The following is a 26,455-nucleotide window of genomic DNA, read 5'->3' as shown; positions in this document are numbered from 1 at the left end:
GCCACTCCATTGCCTCTGGCTTGGCAGAGGCTGCTACGGGACATTCCAGAAAGAAGAGGCTAGAGCGGGATTCCCTTCTGCCTGGAACTTCTTAGGGAGACAAAAAAGAAAAAGCAGCAATTTGATGACTTTTCTAGAATACGTCTTGCACAGACAGAAAAGGCTATTTGAATTATGAATAGCAAAAAGATGATCTGTCTTAAAGCAGAGGCAGGAACGCAGCCTTGGAAACTCTACCATCTCTTCAGAACTTGGCATCAGAAAGTCTCCCTTCTGTTAAAAATCTTTATCATTTTTATTCAGGTACCTTTTTTCTTCTGAAATTGCCAATGGGCATCATCATCTTAAACAGTAATGCCCATCAATTATCATTTAAAGCAGAAATACCACTAAACAGATCACAGAGACTGTTTCACCACCACACACAGTGGGGGAAAAGGAAGAAAGAGAAGACGGGATGATCGGCTGACAAAGCCCTCCAGCGGGGAAGAGCGAGGGTAGGCAGGGTACAAATAGGCCCACAGGACACTGCCATTTAAAATAATCCAACGTTGCCACACTCATGGGGTATCTGCAGACCACAACTGGAATGCCCTTGAGCAACTGCTCAGAGAATTTTGCAAATGTGGGCAATGGGTTTTTTTATACTGCATATCTAAAACCCACCAGGTAAGCAGTATAATAACAATGCTGCATAAAATGATCTGTTTTACTCCTGGGTGGATTAGATGGTTTACAGTACAAACACAGCCACAGTACAGAGAGGCATAATTAACCGTTATACACACATAGGCAGTGCAGTTACAAAGGGATGTACGTTCCTTTTATTCCAGTACCTTCGTATAATAAAGTTAACAAAAATATTCAAATATTAAAAAAAAAAAAAGCCAGCTGGCACTGCCAACTAATTCCTGTAGTAGTCTTAGAAATCCTAATCCTGTAGAATTTCCTTGTGAAATTGATGCGCACCAGAGTCAATGTATTGATAACTAACGCCAAGCGGGTCTGGTGATGCAGCTACCTGAGGTTTGTATTTTTTTTTCTTTTGTGGGTTTGCGTTTTGTTTCACAACTTCCCGGCTTTCATGTAGGAGGGGATTGAGCCACGCTGCGTAAGCCCTTCAAACCTCTTGTAGGTATAATTGAGGAAAACCCAGTCTTTGGATTTGTAGTCAGGTTCCGTTGTGTTTGGCACTAGAATTTGGAAACAAAAGTCAAAAAAAGAAAAAAACAATTAAAAACAGCACTGCTTCTGAGAGGACTTTTCACAGAGCACTGACATAAACAGCCCTGAACTCTTACTTCCCTAGTCAGCAGAAACACCTTGAAGAAATCCTTTTTTTAATCAGGTCAGTTGGTCTGAGGAGAGTTATAATTTCAGCATATATCTCTGAAGCAGAAAAAGGTTTTTGGTTTTGTGGTTGGTTTTTTTTTGTTTGGGTTTTTTAGTATGTCTACACACTGTAACAGGCTCCCGTACCTTGACAGGAACCTCTAAAACACCCACAAGATATATAATTATGAAAAATACAACATTCAGGATGCTCCATGCACAACAAATGAATGTATACGTATTGTGTTATCCTCACCACAATCAGAAGAAAAAGATCTATCCAAGTTCTCCCAAGAGAACTACACATATCAGGCACACATTACTCTCCTAGAACTTCCTCCCTGCTTATAGCTTCAGTGAGGCTTATACAGCCTCCTTTTATTTTATGACCAGCCCCATGGCTAGCATGCTGCACACGGACACTCACTGCAGCGGGCTTCTACATTTAGCTCTCTGGTTGCTGCTTTTTAGAGTTCTGTAACAATATTTTCAACTCAAGATGCCAAACAGTGATATCAAAGTTTGTATTTAAGTATCTAGATGTACAGTAACATTTTCAGTGGGTCTGAAATGCCAAATCCAATACAAATGTACTGGCATTTTCCAAATATGGACTTAAACAGCTTAACGTAGGCACTGGAGACTGATTGCTTATGCATTAAAAGGCCAAACTTACTTGCCATTGTATAAAAGCCATTTCAGAAAAAAACCCAACAACAGCTTTTTGATAATTCTTATGGTTGTTAGCACGTCTACACTTATCTGTCATCAATTAATCATTGTTATATATCTGCCTATCTTTAAGCCATTAATAATTAACTGAAAACAGTGGGAACTGGGAGAATTTGGCATGTCAGAGAACTAAGCCTTTTATGTATAAAATTTTCGTATTACTTGCCAATAGAAATTAACAATTAAAAAAAAATTATTTGCAGAGCCATTCAGGTTCATATATCACTATTTTAAATATTCACCTGTCTGAAAATTTTTACCCGCAAATATGAACGTTTATATTTGGCATGAAACTCAAAAGTCATTCAAGATCAAAAGCAAACGAGTACATAATGTTTTACCAGAATTAGGTTAGACAGACTGTATGGTAGAAAACTGTACAGTTTTCTGTGCTCACTATATATGCAAACCATTTTTACTAATAGACTTAACTGTAAAAATCTGTGGGCTTTTTTTTTTTTTCCCTGCAAAGTTAGACAGAAGTAGAAGCTATGAGAGATTGTAAGCTTACATCTATATCTTTAAAAAGTCTCTAGATCAAGTCCATATGTTACCTTGATTAGGGTATCAGAAAAATGAATCTAAACAACAACGGCATCTGTGGAGTATTCTGGCACATCATATTTAAAAATTTTGAATTTACGATGGCAGTCTCACCTGGCTGTAAAATATCAGATTCAGGAAATTCATCGAAGTTGGAAGTATCATCAATACTTTTGATTTCTATAGGGATTGCTGCTGGTCTTTCTCTGCAAACAGAAATAAATGCCGGAACAGTGAATACTAGGACAAGATACATTAAGTTCCAGTTTTGTTTAACTTAGCTTTTTACAGTTACAATATCCCTTTAATTTAAAGCACAAAGATTCCACTGAATCCATCAGAGATGTATCTGACTCACCTGCTTGCTGACATCGTGGGGAGATTTATTGGTTTCCTATCTAGCATTGGTACCTCCTTGGCAAACTTGGTGAAAACATAATTTTCCCATTAACTGATAGAGCATTCCACACTTATCTGCCATATAGCTATGGATACGATCTGTGTTGTCACCAAGAACCACTGCGGTTACCTTCGTTTCATAAACCCAGCCTACCCAGCCGAGCAGGGTTTTACTTGCATCTGGAGCCATCAGATGTGCTGCTTCACAATTCCAGCGCTCATCAGCCTGGACCTCATCCAAATACCTGACACTCAGTCACCAGTGTCTCTCCTCCAAAATGAGTTGGCTCTGACATGTTACTGCTTTATTAGCTCAACAATTAGGCAGCCCTTTAAGAAGTTTCAAGGTGGTTTCAAAGTTGCTTAAGTGATCTGCTCCATGAAAGCATTCAAACTGGAACACAGCACTATGGGAAAGTCATTAATTTACACCTGTAAACTTATTACGGTTGTAATTACTACAGTTACAATTAAATCCACTTCTGGGTGGAACAGGAAAACCGTTTTGCCAGGCTGCCAAATGTGGCATGAACAGATACATCACTGCTCTTGGTGCTTATTAAAGTCTCCCACACTGAAAAGATAACGTAAATGAGGCTTTCTGCACCAAAGGAAATGAGAAGTACAAGAGCTGGACAACCACACACCCACAGTATGGATATTCACGTAGAAAACTGCAGTATTTACTGAAAGAGCGGACTACCTCAAACCTTAGAGAGCTGAACAGTCGCCATCATTTCAACTGAAAGTATCTGTGGTCCCATCAAAGTCTACTCTAAAGGTGTTACCGCTTTGGGTATGTGCGGATGTAGTTTAGCATCTGCAGGCACAAGCTCAGGCTGGAACTAGAGCAGTGCCTCAGCCGGGCCCTCTACCCGGGCTTGACCCAGCAGAATTTGGCCACAGAGGCTGCGACTCTGAGGTGAGTCAGTGCCTCTGCCCAGCGCTCTGTAGACATACCGGTTCACTCGGGTGTAGTATCTGCAGCGTGCAGTAAAGACGTGCCCTGTGTTTTCCTCCTACTTGCTGCCTCTCCTCTTCATTCATCTATCTCCCCTGCATTTTTGGAATAGAGTTTGCTTTTCTCGTGCTCTATTACAAAAAAAGTCCATTATAGCGATAGCTGCAGAGCCTGTTACTACTGGAAGAGGAGCTCTCTGCTGACATCACAGCATACATCAGGAATAACACAGCCACCCTGCCACAATTTCTTTCCATCCCGGGCACTCTGGGGCAATCTGAGGCATCTCAAGACAGTTAAACTGATCAGACCTATGAATGTCAGCAAGGCCCAAAAACCTTTGCTGTCACCCACCTACTGCCAGTAGCTGCTTTTCAAAATAAAAGATAAATTAGAAATAATTATCCCTGACATCACAGCGCATGAAATGCTCGCTTTCATGGCTTTTATTCTCTCCATAAAATGTATCTGTATACCTGATATGTCCCCAGTCGACTCCTTCAAAAAACGGATGACTTTTTATTTCCTCTACTCCATTACTACCAATTCTATTTTCTGAGTCGATACAAAACCTGAAAAAGTAGAAGAAATAAAGGGAATGTTACAATAAATGCAGACAGAAGCAACAGCAAATAAAACTTCCATGGCATCCTGTATCAGGAATTTGAGGAATTTCCTCCAAATTGTTCCATCACTTTGGGGTAATGTAAAAGCAGCCCGTTGTACCTAGGAAAGGAGGGAAATAGTAGAAGCAGAATATTGTTAGAGTCCCAGAACAAAAAGCCACGATGATCATAACTTACACCTTTTCTAAAAAGTTGCATCCCCATCTTCAAGGTTTGTGAAAAGTTGCTGCAAGTTCTCGCCCTGTAAGATTAGCTTGGAATGGAGGCTTAAGTCCCTACCGCTGAGAACTCCTCTGCATGTTCTCAGCTATTTAAAATCCATGTTTCACAGTCAAACTGACAGGAACAGATACAGTTAGTGAAACAGGACTACTGTCCGATGTCACATTTTGGAACTACAATGAGCCAACAGACACATTTCAAAACATGCCATGTTCCTGTTCTCCCTGTCGGCTCCTCTTCCCTCTCCTTAGAAGTCCAGGTGCTGGTGGTACAAAGACCCAGGCCTATTTCTGATATGGCCCAGCTGCATAACCACCTCAAACTCCAGAATAAAACGTCAATTTATGAGAAGCAGCTGTGGAAAAGTCTGCAGAGTCAAGTAAGAAAAAGAAACGGTGAAATTGGAGACAGAGGACTGTGGAGATAGCAACTGTTACCTGCTCAAGTAGGCAGGAAGAAAAACAGCATCAAGAGAAGTATAACGTCCTAAAAAGATAGGCAGGTGACAGCTCTCCAACAGCAACTCGGCAACATCAAGGATTTGTTCCAGGGAGCAGCAGAGGCTGCCGACTCCTTTGGACTGACACCTGCCTGGCTGGAAAAGACTCTGAAATATCTCATGAAGGAGATGGGGAGCATACCAAGGCTTAGCCTAGGAGTTCATGAAATCCTAGCTATCTTGTATGCGTTAGCAAAGATATAACTGCTTTATATATTTACACTGTCCTTGCAGCCTCTTTGAGCATGGCAAAAGGTGTCAAAAGTGACAGAAAGAGGGAGGTTTACAATAACAGGGAAAAAAAGCCCATGTCAAACAAAAAGCTTGGTCTTGCCAAGCGTAGAGTCACCTGACGATCTCCTGGAAGTGGGGAGCACTTGGTAGGATGGGGATGTGGGCCTCCTGTTGCTCTAAGCAGGTCAGTTGGCCTCTGTTAAATGAAATCCTGTTTGTATAGATGAGCAAAGCCTCTGGTTGGTGATTTAGTTATCCTGAACTCATCATCTCTCCACATGATCACATCATCCACATTCGCAAGGAGCTTTTCACATCAATACATAAAAGGTCATCTCGCTGCTTAGTGAAATTTTCAGCAGGTAATTTAGTAATATAGCAAGTTAGGCTATAGACTGTCTCCCATTAGAGACCATAATGTTCTTTTACTTGTAGTTAAGTGTCATTTGGGGAAAAAAAAGCAGCTGATATTTCTGCTGCAGCCCCGCCAGAGTATTGATGCCAAGTACTAGTAATAGACCTCAAACCTTGTAACAAGCCAGACCAAGTCTCAGGATTTGTCAGACTTTGTCTAAATTTGAGCTTATTTTAGTTTGGGTTTATCTGTATCCATAAAAATAGAGAAACTTTAGCTTTGTCTGCAACTTCCTTTAGGCTGAAACAACCATTGTCTAACTTGTCCAAGCTGTAATGGACGAAGTACCCAATGGCCAGGTGTTTGTTGCAGAACCTGCTGTTTTCACCTTGCTTTAGTAAGTTGTCTATAACTAAAGATGTTTTACCCTAATTTAAATCCTTCCATATACGGGGAAAAGCTAATAAATTCACGTAGCCATTGTATAATTGAATTCATGAGCCAATCAGCAAGACAAATAAATTGCCCAAAATATCTGAAAAATGCCCCAAACACAGCCAAGACTGAGGAGGAAGAAATCCTTAGCAGCACCACTGCACTCTTTCTAGCAAAGAAATCAGGATGCTGACAGAGAGAGGTTATGCAAAACACTAGAGAAATAGATACTGAAAGAGTAATAAAACAGTTATACTCAAACTTATTAATGAATATTAGCAATAATTAAATAATTTGAACTATGTTAGTATCACTGTAACTGGATTAAGAATAACTGTTGTTATGTTTACGGTATGCTACTGGAGCACTGCGTGGACTAATAATAAGTTCAAGTTCTTGGCTCTGCCTATTCAGTACATTCCCCTTTTTCCCCTGGAACAAAATCACGTAAGCTTGTAATATTATCTTCTTTTTTTTTCCCCCAAAAATCAAAGCCGAAAAACAATCCCTTCCAAAACACCCCAAGGCAAGAGAGCATTTCTGCCTGACCTTCACACCAAAATCCCTCCCAAAAACTTCAATGCAAACTGAATGGATTAAACACTGGTGTTTTGGAAGAAGTGAGTAAATCCAAAACACCAAAAGATTTCTGTTCAGTGCATTAGATGCCGCTGAGCGATTTTCCCTCTGAGAAGAGAAAAATTGTCTGTTAATCACTTCCCCCCCTTCTTTTTTTCAGGTCTGCTCTGTTTCTCGTGATACAGTGGTACAAATCAAGATCATTACAGCTTATACCTTCACGGTAAACAAATGGCAAAGGGAAAAAGACTGAAAAAAAAAAAAAATCCATCAAGGATGGCAACACCGAAGAAACCAACTCTCCCTCCAATCTAAAGCTTCCTTCCTGCAGAATGGAAATGTACCCTAATGGAAGATGACTATATCTGGGTGAGCAGCCAGAAGTGGGCTTTTGTTACTGACCTTAGAATTAAATCCTTTGCTTTCTCTGAAATGGGCACCTCTGGAGGAAATACCAACGTTTCTTTCCAGTTCATAACTTTCCTATAAGTTTCTTGTGGCGTTTCTGAGCAGAAAGGTGGATACCCTGCACAAACAGACAGAAAAATTAACAAGCTTTTCCCAGAAGAGGAAAGTGACCTGGGCCTCTATTTTGCCACCATAGCTCCCAAATCTAACAACCAGTAGTAGCCAACAGTTTTCTTTTTTGTAATGTAACATTAAAGGTTATTTTGTTATTTCCAAGTAATGAGACTGAACCTCAGAAATATCTAATAGTGAACAGTTATTCACCAAAACAACTAATTGAGGCATCATCTCTTGCTGTTTTCTTAGAAAGGTGGGAGGACTTCAAAGTCTTCTGGAAGCTGAATTTGGGGTTACTTCAGGAAGAACTGAATGAAATTCTGGTACCTCCACTATGCTGGGGATCAGACTCCGTGAACTAATGGACACTGTTACCTTTAAACACTTTGAATGATTCTTAGGTTGGGTCTTTAACATACCTATTAGCATTTCATACATAATCACTCCCAAAGACCACCAGTCACACAGCTTGTTGTACCCAGTCTGCATAAATACTTCTGGTGCAATATAGTCTGGGGTTCCAACAGTAGAATATGCCTGGAAAAAAAAGAATAAACCCTTTAAAAGATAAAAACTACGTTTTTACAGTTTGCAAAACCTTTTCCTGAGGATTCACATATAGAAGCTTGCTATTTGGCTGGACAAGAATGCTTAATTTGGGATTTTAGATACTGTGAATTCCCAAGAACATTATTCTTTTACATGAGTAAGAAGAGAGAAGCTTGAAAGTAAATGGAAATCCTTCTCCTAAACGTGACGAAATCACAGAATATTCCTACTGCAATGTCAGGTCATCTTAGCTAAAGTTTCAGATAGCTCCATTACTAAAATACCCAAGAAGTTCTGATGTTGTAGTTGTGGTTTGGGTTTGTTTTTTTTTTTTTTTTTTTTAAAAAAAAGGGATAACCAGTGGTAGATTCCCATGTCTGACACTCGTAATACACTAGCTGTTCCATGTATTATCTTGCCTTTATTGCAAAATTAATTTGAGCTCTTACTGGACCCAGGATCCATCCCTTTAACCTTTTGAACATGCAGACTAGCTGATTTTGGCTAACGACTAAATCTCAAACTATTTGGTAATTTCTCTTTACTGATGGAAAATTTTGCACAGGGCAAGGGGAAAAAAAAAACCAACAAAAACCCATAAAACCAAAAAAGTCCACAAAAAACAGTTTTGCCAGAAAAATCTTTTACTTTCATTTTTCTGACCGGAAACAAAATACTTCATTTTATCGAACAGAGCCAAAACATTTAGTTTTGAATCAACTGAAAACCTAGCATGCGGCTCCGTTTCATATAGTGTTGATACAAGTTGTCTTTTCAGCCTTTTATTCTCTCTGTTGGACTGTCTCATGATTCATCGAACTTCACCACACCATTCTGCCACGTCAGTTACTGACCTGGAGATGTATCTTTTCAGGGATCTAACCGCAATCAGGAGGTAAGGGCATGAAACACAACCCCTGTGAGGCAGCACGATTGCAATGTAATCTCACGATGTCTCATGAGGAAAGAAAAAACAACCCCAAAGCCTTTTGGGAATACTGTGGCATATCGCTTTTTAAACAGTGTGCTAAACAAAAAGTTTCAAAATATGAAAACTGAGGTTTTTGCAACTGCTACTTGGTGAAAATCATGAGCAGGGCTAAAATTCTGAAGTCCCGTGGCTGACAGATACTTTCCTTTGACTCAGTTAACACCAGAGGGCCCTTTATTACTTGACCACTTGGTACAAACCCAAGCTGCACCACTCTAGTGCCAATATCCTCCACTGCCTTTCCATCATATTCCCATTCAGCAGAAGGACAAACAAGTTTTCCCCGCAATTCTTTTTCAAAGAGTCACGCTGCTACGCATCTTCTTGTGACGCTGAACTGCAGGAGTTAAAGCCAGGAGTTCACACACAGTATCAATGCCAGGTCAGTTTAGGAGACAAACTCAAAGTACGGCTTTGCTAAGCCGTTGCTGACACCGGAGGTCAGTTAGTCCAAATGCTCATAAGGGAAACAAAGGCCTGGAGAAGAGCAGGGCCTTGCTAGTCACAGCTCTGAAAACAGGTAGACGAAGCCACCCAGCTGATGGTCATCCTTCCACTCTTCCTCCAATCTCTGAGCTATTCCACAACTGGAATCACTAGACGACCTTCTTTTGAGTTAACTGAAATTTTGGGAGCTTGAGGAGAGCAACGTCTGTAAGACATGAGGGCCTTCCAGTTTTTAAAAAACAGCAGCATTAATGCTCCGTTTTTATTTAATAGTAATAGTTGAAAAGAAAAAAAAGCTATACATGATTTTATCAACTCACCAGCTGCCGCCTGTTCTTCTTCCATGTTTCTGCTTTTCTCTTTGAGTTCATATTCTGAAATGCTAATTTACAAAATAGTTATTAGATAATAAATGCATTCGAGAATTAAAAGAAAAGAGTGATAACGTTCTGTTTTCAAAGAATAACTATTTTATGTCTTTAGAATGCTTTAGTCTAGAAACAAATACTTGATTATAACTGGAGATGGGAAAATGATAATGAATAACTACTGTCCAATTTGCAGCTGAAACTCATGTAAGTAGGACACATGGTCAGCAATTCTAAAATTAGAACTTGCTAAAAGTCTTACAGATTGATCTGAGAACAGCACCACTTATTGTTGCAGCTGGCAATGTATATTCAGATACAGGCGATGTTTTTTTAAGCAACAAGCAAAGAATCTAAGGAACTGCAGACGAATTTTACATTTGTAGAATAAAACACTAATGTGGATGTGTCACCAAGGCACATTGATGAACAACTTTACTCTTATGAAAAGCTTCCTGAGATTGTCACTGACTTCAGTGAGCCGGCACGTGAAACTCATGTCCCTTCTGAAAGGGTGTTTCTGTAACTTCACTAATATTGTTACGAAAAATACATTAAAATATAGATACATTACATTATGTGTATTTGTATCTGCGTACAAATGTGCAAAAATACATTGACATTGCAGAAATCGTAATAGCATTCCTGTGAAATGCTTCCGTGTCCCAGGGAACGTGCATGTCCAGTTTTCCAATTAAATGCAACCAGCCTGACCAATCTTGCTCAACCCAGCAGAAACGAATTATAACGTGGCACAGCTGCAGCTCAAAACTATTTCAATATTGAACTAGGACACCCTATACTTACAGAAGTCACTTGGCGGGTTGTGTGTAAGGTTCCTGTAGAACTCAGTCCTGTGAGCTTTCTTTAACCCTGTACATAGCCCAAAATCAGACAGTTTTACATGACCCTAAAAAAAAATAAAAATCAGAGAAGATAAAAATGTGATTTAGAAAGGCAATGCTCAAAAAAAAGTTTCAATAACTGCACTTGCCTTCTCAGGCCACGATGGACTTGCACAGGACTACCTAATCCAGGACAAGTAGGCAAATAATGACTGAATCTTGATGTACTGCAAGACCGTGTTTTCTCTCAAAACAGTTATTGCTCCCTGCCCCAGGAATGGTTACATCTACAATTCTGCAACAGCAGAGGGCAGCTAGTTTGCCTGGTTTTGTTCTGAACTGGATACCACGGAGACTGAGAAAACCTCCAGGACAAAATTCCTTTGTTTTGTTTTGATGGCAACCTGTTTTTAATCAGGTTTCCAGGTGTCAGTTCTAGATGGTCTACACATTTGTGCGTGATGCTTACTGGGTCTGTTTCATGGCTCGCTATAGCCAGTCTGACATACAGTGTTTCCACTGGTGAGTGGGTAATAAAACAAACACGATAATGCAGGAACTGAACAATTTCACATTGTCTGAATGTTTCATGCTTTCATTCCACTTGAAGTAACTAAGTGTATCAGTTTTTAATGTGTATGAATATGAGCATCCGGACAAGGCTTTCCAACAAAAAACAAGGGCAGTTTTGCTTTGTTTAAGTAGACTAGTGTTGAACAGGAAAGATTATGACCACTTTCTGCCTTTACTCCAGCTAGTTTAAAATCACTGATATGGCACTACTGGTTCCCACCAATTAGCGCCACTATAAATGGCATTATCTGCGGACTGGTATGTTTAAAGCATAGGCAGTTTACATGCACATTACATGCCTTAGCATCCAGCAGAAGGTTATCTGGTTTAATATCTCTGTGGATGAATCCCAGCTGGTGAATAGCATCTATGGCCAGCACAGTTTCAGAAATGTAAAACTGTGTCTCTTCTTCTGATAAGGTGTCTTTCTTCATTAGTAAGGTCATCATGTCACCTAATCAAAGAGCAGAAAATACAGCTTGGAAATCAGAACATTTTAATCACAAGACTAATTCTATGTGAAACCCCAGCAGAATCCAAATTTAACCTTGTAACTGGCCTTGTAGCTACTAATTATGAAACTATTACTGCAAGGACCTACAAACCCAAAATACTTTTTCAGTAAACTGGATGTAAAACTGTTGAAAATCCTAAATAGGAATTTTAATTGGATAGCTCAAGAAGGTACAGTGAATTTTAATGCATAATACATCTACTGCATGTATTTACTGGCTTTGTGTATTGCATGCATTTACTAGCTTCAGCAGTAAAAAGCAGAACACTGGATCAGAATAATTATTTAATCCAAGTCTATTTTAATACCCTTCCATAACCTTTCTCCTCCTACTGAAAATCAAGAGTGATTACATTACTGGGACTTCATTTAAAACAGCATTAAATTTTTTTAGGATAACAAATTATACAGCATGCTTGTTTCTAACATTTTATGAAGCTGACAACGAAAGCTAAGGAAGAAGTACTTCTATCATCTAACACCACAACAAACAGCTTACCTCCAGGTAAGAACTCCATGATCAGGTAAAGATTTCTTTTATCCTGAAAGCTGTAAAACATTTTCACTACCCAGGCTCCATCAGCTTCAACCAAAATATCTCTTTCTGCTCGGATATGGGCCACCTAGAATTTTTTTAAAAATACTGCTATTAAAGGGCAATTTAAATATTTCAACAAGGAATACCACATTATATTCCTAGTCCTACAGTATATTTTCATGATCTTTAATGAAAAAAAACATTTTTCATACTCTTTTAATACTCATATTTTTCATAGTTTTTTACTTAAACACTACAAAGTCCTCACAAAATACCCAGCAGAAACACACAGAAGTCAACGCAATGTTGAAATAACTGCTTACACAACTTTGCAGAAGCATAGCTTGTTAGGCTCTTTCTGTTCGTTGGAAAGAACTGAAAAAGCTGGTGGAAAAGTGCAATTCCCCTTTTTATTATTACCCTAAAATGAGATAGGAACATTAAAAAAAAAAAAAAAATAGAGCTGACCATCACAGAGCTTTATATGGCACTGCAAGCTCAGAGAAAAATGTTATGTGCAATTCAAGGTGCAAATACTGACAAAGTTACTGAAAAAGGCCAGAGCTGGTCTTAAAGAATACAAGAACCAAGAGGTAAAATAGTAGACGCATTATGATTACCGTCAGAAGTTACAAGATTTCTCGTATACGTATACAAACAAACAAAAAACTAATAGCTACTTCCACACAGATATCTCACAGTTTAAACTAGGCAAGATAAGCCTGGGGAATCTTCTCCAGCAAGAGTGACAGAGTGCCTAAACGAATTACTTCCTGCAAAACCCCATTCCTTTATTGCTGTGCAAACAGAGAAATATCTTAATTACATTACAGTGAACTACTGTGTAGTTCCCCAGCCCACATTGCACACGCTGCTGATGGTGTGTGAACCCCCTCCAGATGGTACGCGGAGACTGCTCCCATGTGTGTACATGGCAAACTTGACTGGAACTGCATGGCAAGTGCCTTGTCCAAGTGGGAAAAGGGGCTGGGATGAGTTTCGGCCCTTACAGATGACAGCAGGTAGCAACAAGCTCAGTGGCCAGCGTTAACGCAGTGCAAAAAAAGGTAAGGGTCTTGGGCTGTTTAAGGGGGAGGAAAGGGAAAAGAAGATGGAGCCATTCCTCCAAGTGACATGCATGAAGCTGGCCCAGAACTGATGCGGCCAGCACTGCTGCTGATGTTGGCCCTGGGCAAGTGAGTTTGGGAATGTCTGACCTTGCTCAGGATATTCCAGTCCCAGCTGAGGCTTTGAAAAACACATGGAGAGCTGCTACCCCGTGAATTCACTGGAAACTAAGAGTAATGGAGATCGGAGGAGAGGTGTACAAATCACTACAGTGTACCCTCACCCTGAAGGAAAATGAAAGACACATACGTGGAAAAATATTTCTTGATAGCTGCAAGATTTTCATTATTCATACACCAGAAAGCATCTTTGGAGAGAAAATATGTACCACTGTTCCAGCTTTGAGGGCTACTTCCAATAAGCAGCAAACAATCTTCTGCATCTCTACCCCAATTCTACTGGCCAGGAGCATCTTTGCATGTAAGTGTTCTTTTCACGAGGTTTCACAGGGCAATGGGTTCTCTCTCTGTAGCAGGCACTCCAACTTTGGTTTGTCTAGATCCACCTATTCTCGTTAGAAAATATTTCTTTCCACCCTCCACTCCTCCACGTAATTATAAAATATAATATTAAATCCTTGCTTAAAAACCAGTGCTCTCAGGCTTGAAAAAAAAAATAATCTTAGTTTTCTTGTATTTGTGTCCCGTGTTGCTTTCCGTTGAACAAACCAGGCAATGAAAATTACAGCAGATAAACACTCTCCAGGGAAGATTACCATCCCAACCTAAATGGAGAGAGTGAGCTCAGCCTCCTTACCACATCAAGTTATGAAATGGGGGCGGGGCTTCAACCAGAGGGCCACACACATCCCGACTGCTGTGCAGAACATGCTGCTGCTCCTCTGGTTCCCTATATTCAGGGCATGAGCTTGAGGAGACAAAAAGCATGCGCCAGGAAAAAAAAATGAAGTACAAGTACCACTGCAGGGAAATGTCATACAAGAACAAATGATGGGCAAAGTTTGGACAGGTGAGGAAAGTCCTCTTTTATCTACCCTTTCGCTTGAGACATCCATGCTTGATTTCTTTGCTTTGCGGTGCTACAGTACTTGCTGTGTCCTACCAGGAATTTGCAGTGAACTGTCAACTAAAAAGTAAAAGCAAAAACCAAACCAAACTAACAAAACCAAAGCAAACAAAAACAAGACAAGACCTGACTAGAAATGAAAACAAAGCCAATGAACAATGTAACATCTGTTGGTATCTAACGATCAAAAGAAAACATCAAGTACTCCCAGTTTTTACTTTGGCACAGTATTACTTTTCTTGAAATGCAGTTTTACAGATTAAGTACTATAGGGTCTGCGTTAATAAAGGAAGGGATAAAAAAACCCCATCATTGTCACTATTCCAAATTGGTTGTCCATGAAACATTTTAAAAAATGCTGCTACATGACCTTATTTCCTAACTTCTACTTATTCTTTTGTACCGTGGTAGCAACTCCATAGGTGCTTTGGACTGCTATACCATTCTCGGGGCTACAGAATGGGAAAACAGCACCAAATAGTATCTGTCGCAAAGAACTTCAGCAATTTTCCAGACAGTGTAAGTTTGAAATCTAGGGGACATATACAACACAAACCTGCTCTTTCTCCAGCATATCTGCTTTTCTTAGTATCTTCATTGCATAAATATGACCTGTATCCTTCTTCTGAACAAGGCGTACCTATAATGAGAAACATAAGCCCATCAATCTTCTCTACCTCAGAAACTAGACCCCAGCAGGGAACCTATTGGAAGGCTCATAATTGCTGGGCATGGAAAAGTTCTGTTGTTAAACATTTAAGAACACACAGAAAAAAAAAAATATTTCTACACCATGTACAACACTAACACTAGGGATAAACAGATAGTTTGAAGTAGTTACTGTTTTAGGAAAAGTTAGCAGGCACAGTAAATTCCAGGTAGCTGTGAGATTGCGTACACTAAAATTCAGAAGCAGAGACAACCATGATGTGACGCGGCAGGGAGGATGTTTACGGAGAGGAGCTGTGCAACTGCAAATCCATCTTTTCAGGGGGCCACATGGGCAACATCAGTTTGGGCTAATAAGAAACTGTGGGAAAATAAGGGCCTTTCCAGGGGCCTTGAGAAATCAATGCACATAATTCATCACTGGACTTACCACACTTTCACAGTTACTCAAATAGCCATTCTTATGCAATAGAACTCCCCAACTGGAACTTTTTATTCTGTAATTAAACTGTTTCATTTTAACGTTCAATGCAATTTTAATATCCTATTCAAGCAAGAAAGCCACAAACCTCCCCAAATGCTCCTCTTCCTATAACTTTCAAAGATTCAAAGTCATCCAGGCCAAGTCTAGTCCTCTTCAGTCGCAGAAACTCTGTTTCTTTGCGAGCGTGTTGTGACCTGCGCAGTTTTTTCTAAGGAGACACATACACAGAAATTTATAAGTCATTTGACAGTATAAAGTCAAGATATACAATTTCCCTTCCTGGGAAGTATTGTCTCTCCCATTAGGATTACAGAGAAAACGTAAAAGGAGAAGTCTTTCTGAATTTTTCAAAGTTCCACACACAGAGTCTTTTATATAGAGGCCTCATGCTCAGTTTCACTTTTTTTTTTGGGTGGGGTGGGGTGTGTTTTATGTTATTACTTAGATATAAAGAAAGAGTAATAAAAAATAATGAAAAAAAATAATCATACTGGTTCAAACTAAGTACATCAGTCCAAAGGCCAAAGTCACTAGCTGAGGCAAGGACTCTTGTTTTTGGGCAGTGTGAAGGATCAATAGAAGCTGAAACTTGCAGCCCACCAAAAAGAGTGATGACAAGCAACAAGGAGCCTAACAGGCAGCAGAGATCCAATTTACACTATCTATAGCAAAATCCATTTGGTTTAGGGCTGGCAAACGCTCGTATTTGAATGAAAAATCTGTCGAAGTGCTGTCATATATTTTTTTCTATAAAAATGTCAAGGGGATTCACTCTGAGAGGAGACAAATGCTGACCTATGCTCCCAATGATGCTGAGAAGATCTCAGAGACTACTAAACAAGACCAAGTACTAAATCAGGCACCTGCCAGATTTTGTACTGGGATGACAGTGTCATCTGAAACCACAAGATGGCATTACACACCCACACTCACTTTTCCCTCTTCCCAGAAGTTACTCAGAAATGAGGGAGGCACTGTTCCTACTTATTTCCCTGCCTATCCTGAAGGCAGTCCAGGCAGCAGTGGTGTGGTGGACCTCAAGAAAAGCAACTTAATGACCAAAGTTCTGAGAGATATCAACTGGACAGACATCCCTCCTCATCAGATTCCAAATGGAGCAAGTGTGTGCCCACTTTATTGTTTAAATCAAGAAAAAATGGTTCAGCATTTTGCTTTCTACCCCCTCCTTCCAAGCACATCTCATCTTTTTTTCTTGCCAAATATAATGGCAAACAATTTTAATCTTTGGAAAGTATGCTATATACTTGCTGTGGCCATATGTCTCATAAGAACTAAGGGTGGCACGAAAAGCCTTAGCTATTGCAAGTATCATTCAAGCATATTCACAGCTTCCCTAATAAACAAGCTATTTACAGGGCCAACGTTCATTTACAAAGTAGAACTTAATGCCATGCTAGCTAATGTTTCTGTAAGCTCAAATGCCATTTTGAAGTAGTGCAAAAAAAGCAAAGCGATCTCTTCAAAGGTCACTCAGGTAGTTTTACCTCCTCGTCTGCGAGGCCTTCCTCTTCCATAGCCACTTCTAGCTTCTTCTGCCTGCAAAGAGGAGAAACAGAAAATTGCTTTTTTAATTATTTGTTAAAAAGAAACGAACGCTACAGCAAGGTGCCTTTACTTCACATATTCCAGATACCGAAGAGTTTGCCTCAAATGGAAATTTGAAGACTTACTGCCCACTCCATCCATTCAATCATTTGTGACTAAAGCTGTTGAAAATGTATAAGCAAATTTAAGCACATACTTATGTGTTTGCAGAATTAGGCATTAAAGGTCCAAACATATAATCATTTTAATGACTTGTATTTCTTCATATAATCGTGTTGAAGTAAGGCTGTTTTTATCAATTAAGAGTGCAAATCAGAATAAACTTTTTTCACCATTTCTATCTCAGGTCTACCTCCAACACCTCAGCCAGCTCCAGCTTTCACCCCCACTCTCAGCCTTGCTGACCTCTCCCTGGTTACACACCTGGTCCTGCCCCCCTTTACCCTCATGCCTACTAACTCTACCCCTCTGAATTCATCTTCATCATCTCCTCCCAGCGTCCTGTCCAAGCCAGGGCTCACCAGTCCCGGGGCTCCTCCAGCTGGTGCCACGCCAGGCTGGGAGTCTCAGTGGAGAGCGAAGCCTGGGGGTACCCCACAGATGGCAGAGGGTCAGCATGTGGCACCGTGTCTACTGGACCCCTCTTTTTCCACCTGCAAGTTGCTGCTTTATGACTGTCAAAGTGAAGCTTTCAGAAAGCCGGTTACCCACCAGCAGGGGCCAGGAGTTCAAAGGCTGGGTGCCAGGCTGCTGGTGTCTTTCCGCACTTTGGGAAGCACAGCAGGATCCCCTAAATTAAAGGCCCTCGGTACACAGTCTATTCTCCTAACTGGAAGGAACTCAGTTACATGGGATAATGTCTAAATATGATGAAGAGAGCAACCCTGCTGCTCAGTTGAAAACCCCTCAATTAAAAACATATTACCAGGGGAACGATAATTTCACATGCTGATGACAATTTGAAACACAACATTCATTATAATCAAATGCTTGGTGCTTTGACAATTCAAGTAGCTCTTCACAACATCAGAGGCAGAATTGGGCACCAATGAGAGAAGTTAAAAGTGGAGTTGACCAATGCAAGGAGTACCAGTCAACACCATCCAAGAATAATTTAGAGGTGCGTATTACATTACCCCCAAAATTCTTCCTGCCCATCCAAGAGCCTCTCAAACCCTCCCATCACCAACTCTATGCTCTTTACTGCCACTTATTCCCATTCCAGGCCACCCTCATCTCTCTGCCTCCTTTCTTTACCCCATCACCCTGTGAAACACCTCTCCTATCGGTCCTGTTCCCTACCTCCTGTACACTCCCTTCTGCAGGGTTTATGAGTCTTGGCACGAGCTCCATGCTGCAGAGCATGAATAGCCACCACGAGCCACTGCCTTACACAAAACCAGGTTACCACCCTTGAGCAGCTCTGCAGCTGCTCTACCTCTGTAGAGTTTATTCCCTGTGGCACGTGCAGAGGAACTGGAAGTCACCAACCCCACACGCAGAAACAGAAACCTCACGCGTGCTGCAAAATAAGACCCTGCCCAGAGCGGTTTCTGCAAAGTAATAATAATCTGATGAGGAGGTAGGTTGTATGAGAATGTCAAAAGCGGATGCCCTTGGTCACTTGGTGACTGCTTGATGCCAGTAACAGGGGATGTTCACAAGTCTACCAGCACAGCCAGCAGCTGAAAGGTACCTCGTGCCCTTTGGGGAGTAGCTCCTTGATACCTGGTACAGAAAAACTTCTGAGAACAGCTCTGTGCCTGGGGGTCAAAGTACCCCTGAACAAATACCACCAAAAGCCAACCAAGAAAAGCTGAAGAGGGGTGAGAGGAAGCAGAGCCAGTACCTGGTTTCTCTCTCTTCGTGCTGTATAATTAGGTTGCTGTAGAAGTTCTCCAGTGTAAGTTTGGCCACCGTCACTCTCTCCCGGGTGTGATTACTCATGGGAAAGGATGTTGTAGTCCCTGCAGTCATCGCCATGGTAACATGTACTGAAACAGAGCATGTCAAATCGTTACTCACTTGAAAAAATAAAATTAAAAAAAAAATAAAATATGTATATTCCTCTTTCCCACTTTCCATCTCCAAATTCTTAGACGCTATAAAATTCGCAGGAAAGGCGCTGTTCTTTAGATATAAAAAACTCCATTAAAAAACTGTATTATAAAATTATCCCAAGATAGCAAGAGGACTTACTACCCACTCTCTAAAAAAAATAACAACATGTTGGCAAAACACAGGGTGAATCATAGCAAAGAATTATGCAGGCTACAGGCAGCTCATCCAGCAGCGCTTGTCCACAAATGAGGAAAATGTACCTCCGGCGGACGTGAGCCCAGTCTGGGGAAGGGAAAAGGTGGCGGAGTGCAGAAAAGAAAAGAGGGAAGCGAGAGGAGGACCAGGCAGGTCCCACAGCTGGAAATGCCACAACTCTGACAGCTTCAGGTTCTAGAAATGCCAGGTGCTACCAAAAGAACAGGATAAAATGAAAAAGTAAATGCACAAAAATCCTAATACCATCCAGAAGAGAAGGTATTTCAAGGACAGAAGACAGCCATCAAATATCTTTGAATTTTAAAGCCGCTCAACAAAATTGCATGTGGAAATCTAGAAATCATCCCAGGAAAATGAAATCATGGAATTGCTGGATTTCAAATGGAAAACTTCTGTTGCTGTTTTTTTGTTTGGCTGTTTTCTTAAAGCAACAACCAGCCACCAAAAATAGAAAACCCTTCCCCGTCACAAGGCCATTAGGCAGCCAGTCTTTCCGTTTGCCTCCTTTCCGACCACCCCTGTGCAATGCCACCGACGAAATGAGGGTTTTCTGGAGCGGCTGCTCGTTACAGAGCTCCCTGTGCTTGGATTCTCAGATTCGGGGGCGGGGGGGAATCTTCTTATGCAGCTGTAAATGCGTTGCGCATGTAGATAAAGTACTTATAGGTCAGGGCAGGTGGTCACTGAGCACTTAAAAACTGGAAAGAAAGAGGAAAGAAGAACGGCTGCTCTCTTCGATAGCTTTCATCTTGAACCCAAAGAATTTGGATGTCTAGAATGTCACTTTTAATGCGGGGGGAAAAAAAGAGATCTTAGGGCAGTTCTGAACCTCTTGCAGCTGGTCTAGGGAAGCTAGAGGAGTTTTAAAAAAAGCACAGTCTGTCCTAGGACTCACGCCCTACCTGGAAGTGGGTTGAGGCACTTCAGGAGAGCCTCAGAGAGGGCAGCCACAAATAGCAGCATCTCAGCCCCACGCTCATTTGTTCAGGCTGTTTTGGGGTTGGTTTTGGAAAATTACACAGCAGTACATACACTTCCTTTTGATTATTTACGTAACCCTTCTATTTCACCAGGGGATTTTGAGGAAGACAAATCCCAAATTAGGTTTATGATTTTCAAGGAGATCCTAATACCTTTTAAGGTGAACCGATTAAAAGTTTCGTACAAAAGAAAACTTGCGTGTCCATAGCAGACAGGAAGATTGCTTAATTCTACTCTGGGTTTTTTGTTTTGGATTTCCCTGCTACCCTCTGTGAAGACAGCATTTCATCGTGTGGATTTTTAATTGGATTTGGTGCAACAATAAGATATTTGTTGTCAGAAATGCAGCTGCTGTGTCACAAATAAAGGCGTTTTATAGCATTACATACATATTATTTTAGCTGTGTATTTTGGAGTGTGCAAGATGCCGGAGTTCTGGGAATAAAAATGTATTTCTCTATACATATACAATGAGGTTTTAATAGCACTACAGCTGCTTTATGATGATGTCAATATTTCTGTTTTTTAATCAAACTTTTATCCCCTTTCATTTTCTACTAAAGAAATATAAGAGTTGCCAACTGTTAATAATCTTTACTAAAAATCAAGGGGTTTATCCTTCACACAAACACGTACCCCATACTGGACACTTCTTGAAAAGTTGAAGAACTTGGCTCTGCTGACCATATTGAGTCTGTGATACAATATTACACTCTCTTTCTCTTTTGATAGGTAGGAAGAGGTAAACATAAAACAGGTACCTGAGAGCAAAACTTACAGCATGTTGACACACCCAAATCAAACAGAGCAAAGGCTGACCACGTACTGGCATCTGTGATTAAGTTATTTCAAGAAATGACCTAATAGAGTAAAAACCCGCCTTCTGATCATTTTGGAGTGTCAGGATAACATAGCATTAACCCAGGCTTGAAATGGATTAACCTTTACTTAAGGTATAACGAGTGCACTCTAGCACCGGCAAGCAACAGGATATTTATCCTTTGCACGTCTTGTATTCCTGGTGGGATAAAATAACACCGCAATTTTGTTTCCTGTTAATTTGTTTTCCCCATGCTCCTATACTCACAAATGCAGACATTACCAAATAGCAAATCTAAGTGACTTGATTTTATTAAGCCTGTAAAAAGGAGATAACAAATCTGGCACTAGCACATCACGCTATAAATAGCGGGGTTGACCCTCTCTGTGGTTCTACAGTAGGAAAATATAGACAAGAACCCAACCTGTAAGCTAACAAGCTCAGAGAAAGCTATTTAACAAAGAAGAAACTCATACCTACTTCCCCATCATACCATGGCATGAGGCCACCAAAGCAGGAGGGATACATCACCAGAAGCGTTTGCTTCCAGCATCCCACGTACCCTGTGCACACCCCACCAGCCCTGCCTCCGGTCCACGCTGTACCACAGCAGAGCATTGCCTTGAGACAGAGTTTAGTTTACATTTGCTCAGTTTGCAATTGGTGGCCCCAGTTAGCTTTGTCACTGGGGGTGAGTCAACAACAACAACAAAAAAAAATCAACTTCATAAAACCAAGAAGTGCCCTGAGATCTCCAGGTTCCACAAAGTAAGTGGAAAAGAGCACAGACCTGGCAGGGGACACGAGGCACCCCACAAAATCCTATGTCAACTCACAGAGAGAAAAGCTCTTCATCCTTTTTCCTCCTTCCTCTCTGCTTCCACTAACAAACCCCAAACAAAGCACAAATCCACATCCCAGACCAAATATTCAATTGGGAGTAACCAAGTAAAATCCTTAAGTATGACCTTTATAAACAAATCCCAGAGGGGATGGGGGTGGGAAGGAAGAAGCTTCAAAATGGGGCCTTTTATTGACAACACACTACTACTGACCTCAGCACATTAACGGGAATGTTCTGAAAAGGTGCCACCCATAGTTCTTGGAAATGTCCTCAAAAAACTACTAATTCACCCAAATTCATGCTCTTTGCATAATGGAACCATTCTACTCCTGCTGCATCAGTGGCCTTGCATTAGGCTCCCTAGACCACGAAGAAGGTCATATTAACCAGCCAGATATATTTGGCCAAAACTCCTCTGGTGAACAAGGACCGAAGACCTTTCTTTCCGACGGGCCTGTTACTTTGGGGAAAAACGATACACCACTGGCTGTGAATGAGAGAGACATCAAACCAACTTAATCAACAGGAGACACTGAGCAGCACACAGCCCGCAGGACAACCTCTCGGAGCTGCCAGAAGCAGAGATGCCATATGTACAGCTTGGCCCAGGAATGGAGCCTGTGCCTCCTGGATGGACGGTTGAACTGACAGCGTGAGCCTTTCTCCTGATGCCTGCTCTGCTCAGCAGCAAGCACCTACAGCGTGGGCAGAGGAGAGAGAGGGATGAGGAGCTACAGGTGTGGGGTGACCAGGGGACATCTTGCCCCAAGAGGGAGGTGGGACAGCAGCAGAGCAGGGAGAAGATGAATGATGTTCTTGAAGGACAAGGTACAGCAGCAGAAAGGGGACAGCAGGCCCAGTGCTAACAAGCTGGAGTTTTCAAAAGTCTCCTTAGAGGAAGTCCGTCCTGATAGAAAAATGCTGCCTGGTCCAAGCATACATTTGATCTTTTTATTTCCATGTCTTTCCTGACTGGGAAGCAGAGAAAGGCCAAGCAGTGTTTACTGCAACTTCAGTCTATACTGCTATCTATCGCAACAGCTCCAAGTCAAACCTTTGACTGATTTTCCTGAAAGCGTTTCCACTCTTGAAAACCCCACACCCAGCTTCTGCTACACAACTGGCAACTCAAAACTCACATCCTCTCCAGGGTGCTTCTTGGTAGCTCCCACAGTCCATCATTAATGTTTTCATATTACACTGCTGGATTCAGGCTCTGGTTAATCAGAACAAAATCACTGAGGCATCCAATCCCATCTGCTACAACAACTCAGAAGAGGAGAGATGGAAGAAATAAAGTCACCTGGAAAACTGTTTGCCCCTGAAAGAAACACTTGGCACCTTGTGGGATGATTTTCTAATCAGGAAGGGATGAGAACACAAAAATCTAACTGCGCATCATCTCCAGCCTCCACAGCTCCATCTCAGGACATCCTGGACGTGCGAAGAAGAGAGCGAGCACAGAGCATGGCAGGAAGGAAGAATGGAGGTTTGTCACCTTCAGTAATTTTAGAACCTATTTCCACATATGCAGGTAGCTCTAGACTTTAAAGAGAAAAGGATAATGAGGGATGAAACAGGCTCCCAACACAGATGTGCTACAAGGTCTCAAGAAATTTGCTCTATTTGCTCTATTCCTACGACATACTTTCCAGCCTGTAAAATGGAGCAACAGGACAGGGATGTGGAGTAGACAGCATACTCGTAACAATTCACGTCACCAAACATTTGAACTGTAGTGATGGTGAAGATTAAAATACTCTGATAGGAAAAAGAAAAAAAAACAAACAACAAAACACACCAAAACCCAACACACCTCAAAAGCAGGTACGTTCATAATTTCAGATTCTTCTAACATACTCATCCAATCTTTCATGTTTACTTTTTTTAATGATTTCTCACTTCAGTGAGAATACAAATATGTGAGAGTATGCTACAAGCAGTGAAAACTGAAACCAAACTGTCCACCTATCTTCCTTATTAGAGGGTTTCACATTTCTCAGGATACTACAGTAACCTGTTTGATCAATTCTTGCTTTCTCTTACACAGACTGCCAGCAAAAGAGCAAGTCTGCGCCAGTTAGACAGTGGTGGGTATCACAATTGGGCTTCACTTCAGTAAGAACAGGTCTGAAGGTGCCAGTATCTTTACAAGCAAGTTTCCTGCACAATTGCATTATATCATATAGCTTGTTCTTACTATCAAATTAATCTGGACTTAGGTCACACAATGGAAATACCATTCTTATTTTTGAAAACATACATGTAGTATAATTATACAGCACCCCTAGAATAAATATACTCTGGACTCGTTATTTAGTGCACATTTAAGTTAGGAAGCAAACATCACATACAATTCTCTCAGAGAGAAAACCATGTTTTTTTTTCCACGTGATGGAACAATGCTACTGGGTCTCTAGTTTGGATATCATAGAATGGTTTGGGCTGGAAGGGACCTTGAAGATCATCTAGTTCCAACCTCCCCTGCCATGGGCAGGGACACTTCCCACTAGACCAGGTTGCTCAGAGCACCATCCAACCTGGCCTTGAATACCTCCAGGGATGGGGCATCCACAGCTTCTCTGGGCAACCTGTGCCAGTGCCTCACCATCCTCACGGTAAAGAATTTCTTCCTAATAGCTAATCTAAATCTACCCTCTGCCTTTGCTAAATACTTCCCCCCAAAACAGCTACGTCACTTCACAGAAAGGATGACAATTTTCATTTATACACCCAAGCATTCTCCTAAAGCTTAGCAATCAGGCGGGCACTTCAGTATTACAGTAAAAAGTGTAAAACTGCAAAGTTTATAAAGTTTCCATTTACATTCCAAAGGAATTTGGCTCTTGAGTAAAAGCCTCTGGGTAAGGCAGACACTGAAACATATTTCTGCCTTTCAAAGTTCCCATTTTCTCAGCACGACACATTTTTCATTCAACTTGCTCCTGAAATGAAGCGTACAAATTGCATTTTTCAAGAATTAGAAGGTAAGAGAGAAAGGAGAGACAGCTTTCGGTGCCAGACCTGTTCCAAAGTAAACGCGTACAACTCAATAAAGCAAGTACCTTCAGAAATGCCAGCTATCACCACTGCGCGTAGTGCTGGAGCTCTTCTCGGCGAGAAGCTAGAGCGGACTTAGTAACGCTGCTTGGCTCCTTACAGACAACACAGCAAAGCGGCTCGCAAAACTGGGCACTAAAAACCACCAGTGACAAGGATTATATTTTAAAAAATGAAGTGCTATCTAGGAAAGCAGCATGGATACAGCAAGGCTTCTAGTACGAGCGCCAGCCGTGCTGCCTCCAAATTGTTTGGATTCTCTCAAAGAGAGACAGGAGTTATATATATATATGGAAAAAAAAAACCCCACAACCAACCCACCACACACAAATAACAGCATGATTCACACCAAAAGGCAGTGGGCAGGGACAGATAAATGAAATAAGCAACCAAAGGCTCAGCAGGACGAGGTGGTGTGACACACCAGCAAGAGAAAGGGGAGGAGCAGCAGCTGGAGCAGCAGCCACCCAGGCACCCTGGGCAACTTCTGAAACATGCAACTGTACATGGTATGAGCTGACGTGCAAACAGAAAGCAAAGATAAAAAAGTTGTACAACAGCTGATAGTTCCAATGATGAAACAGAAGGAGAAAGTGGTCATACTGTGGTATCAGCCTGGAGGGAAAATGACTTTCTGCGCTACAGTTTCTGCTAGCAGAGATTTGGCAACTGCGTTGTGCATATTTTCACCATCCAATTGTTTATACCGAAGCTCCTCTTGGAGAGGCCTTCTTTTTCTGCAACACGCTTTGAATTCACTTCCAAAGCTTTTGAGAAACCTCCAGAAGCAAACAAAACACTACAGGATCCTGAAGTCTCTGAGCAGCAAGCAAACAAGAAAACCCCTCTACTCCAATCTGTGTCAATTATGGGCCAATATTTTTCAACTCTTGGAGCCTGGTCTTAATACTTGTGTTACTACTAAATACAGATTCCCACGTTCTGAATGAAGCCTTGTCCAAAGCTCACTGGTGTCATTAAAAAAACCCCTTCATCTCAATAGGTTTTGACCTAATATTCCTATTCTTGCATCTACATGATGCTAACTGCGCTACTGCTGTTACTGAAGTTCACAGTTATCAGCATGTTTGCCAAGCACCGCTCTGGGGTATGTTTCAGAAAGAAAAATAAATACTATGTTCCTACATAATTCATGTTTTCAGTAGTATCACCATTCACAAACCCCTGTTTTATTTAATATGCTACCTGAAGGAAGCAACATTCCCTGCCAAATACAACAAATCAGACACTTTGCATGCAGATGATTCTTCTTTGACGTTATTGCCAAGACCAGATCTTTCTGACACCCTCCAGTTTTTACAACAGTCCCCAT

The 26,455-nt window shown here is 41.2% G+C and overlaps 1 protein-coding gene across 1 annotated transcript; it reads right to left on the bottom strand.

Moving 5' to 3' along the window:
• Positions 1–1,065: 1,065 nt before the first annotated feature.
• On the bottom strand, positions 1,066–26,455 carry STK38L (serine/threonine kinase 38 like). The gene is made up of 14 exons (XM_009879687.1): positions 26,329–26,455; positions 18,990–19,134; positions 17,080–17,131; positions 15,660–15,782; positions 14,978–15,061; positions 12,229–12,352; positions 11,515–11,669; positions 10,605–10,707; positions 9,750–9,811; positions 7,862–7,979; positions 7,320–7,443; positions 4,444–4,539; positions 2,722–2,813; positions 1,066–1,193 (listed from the first exon to the last, which is right to left on the bottom strand). Exons 1-14 carry the CDS (start codon positions 26,453–26,455, stop codon positions 1,066–1,068), a joined length of 1,533 nt encoding a protein of 510 aa, XP_009877989.1.

This window comes from Charadrius vociferus, unplaced genomic scaffold (assembly GCF_000708025.1).
Source record: "Charadrius vociferus isolate BGI_N301 unplaced genomic scaffold, ASM70802v2 scaffold90, whole genome shotgun sequence".
In the NCBI taxonomy this organism is placed as follows: domain Eukaryota; kingdom Metazoa; phylum Chordata; class Aves; order Charadriiformes; family Charadriidae; genus Charadrius; species Charadrius vociferus.
The sequence above is the reverse complement of the archived record's forward strand: the minus strand, read 5'-3'. Positions and strand labels throughout refer to the sequence as shown.

What these genes read in the sequence shown, in the direction of transcription:
- STK38L (XM_009879687.1), bottom strand. Translation starts at nt 26,455, where the DNA reads ATGGGGACTGTTGTAAAAACTGGAGGGTGTCAGAAAGATCTGGTCTTG. An exon ending in CACGAAGAGAGAGAAACCAG is followed by an intron (nt 17,132 to 18,989) that starts GTACTGGCTCTG and finishes TCCTCTTTGCAG; the next exon opens with GCAGAAGAAGCTAGAAGTGG. An exon ending in AAGGCCTCGCAGACGAGGAG is followed by an intron (nt 15,783 to 17,079) that starts GTAAAACTACCT and finishes GTGTCTCCTTAG; the next exon opens with AAAAAACTGCGCAGGTCACA.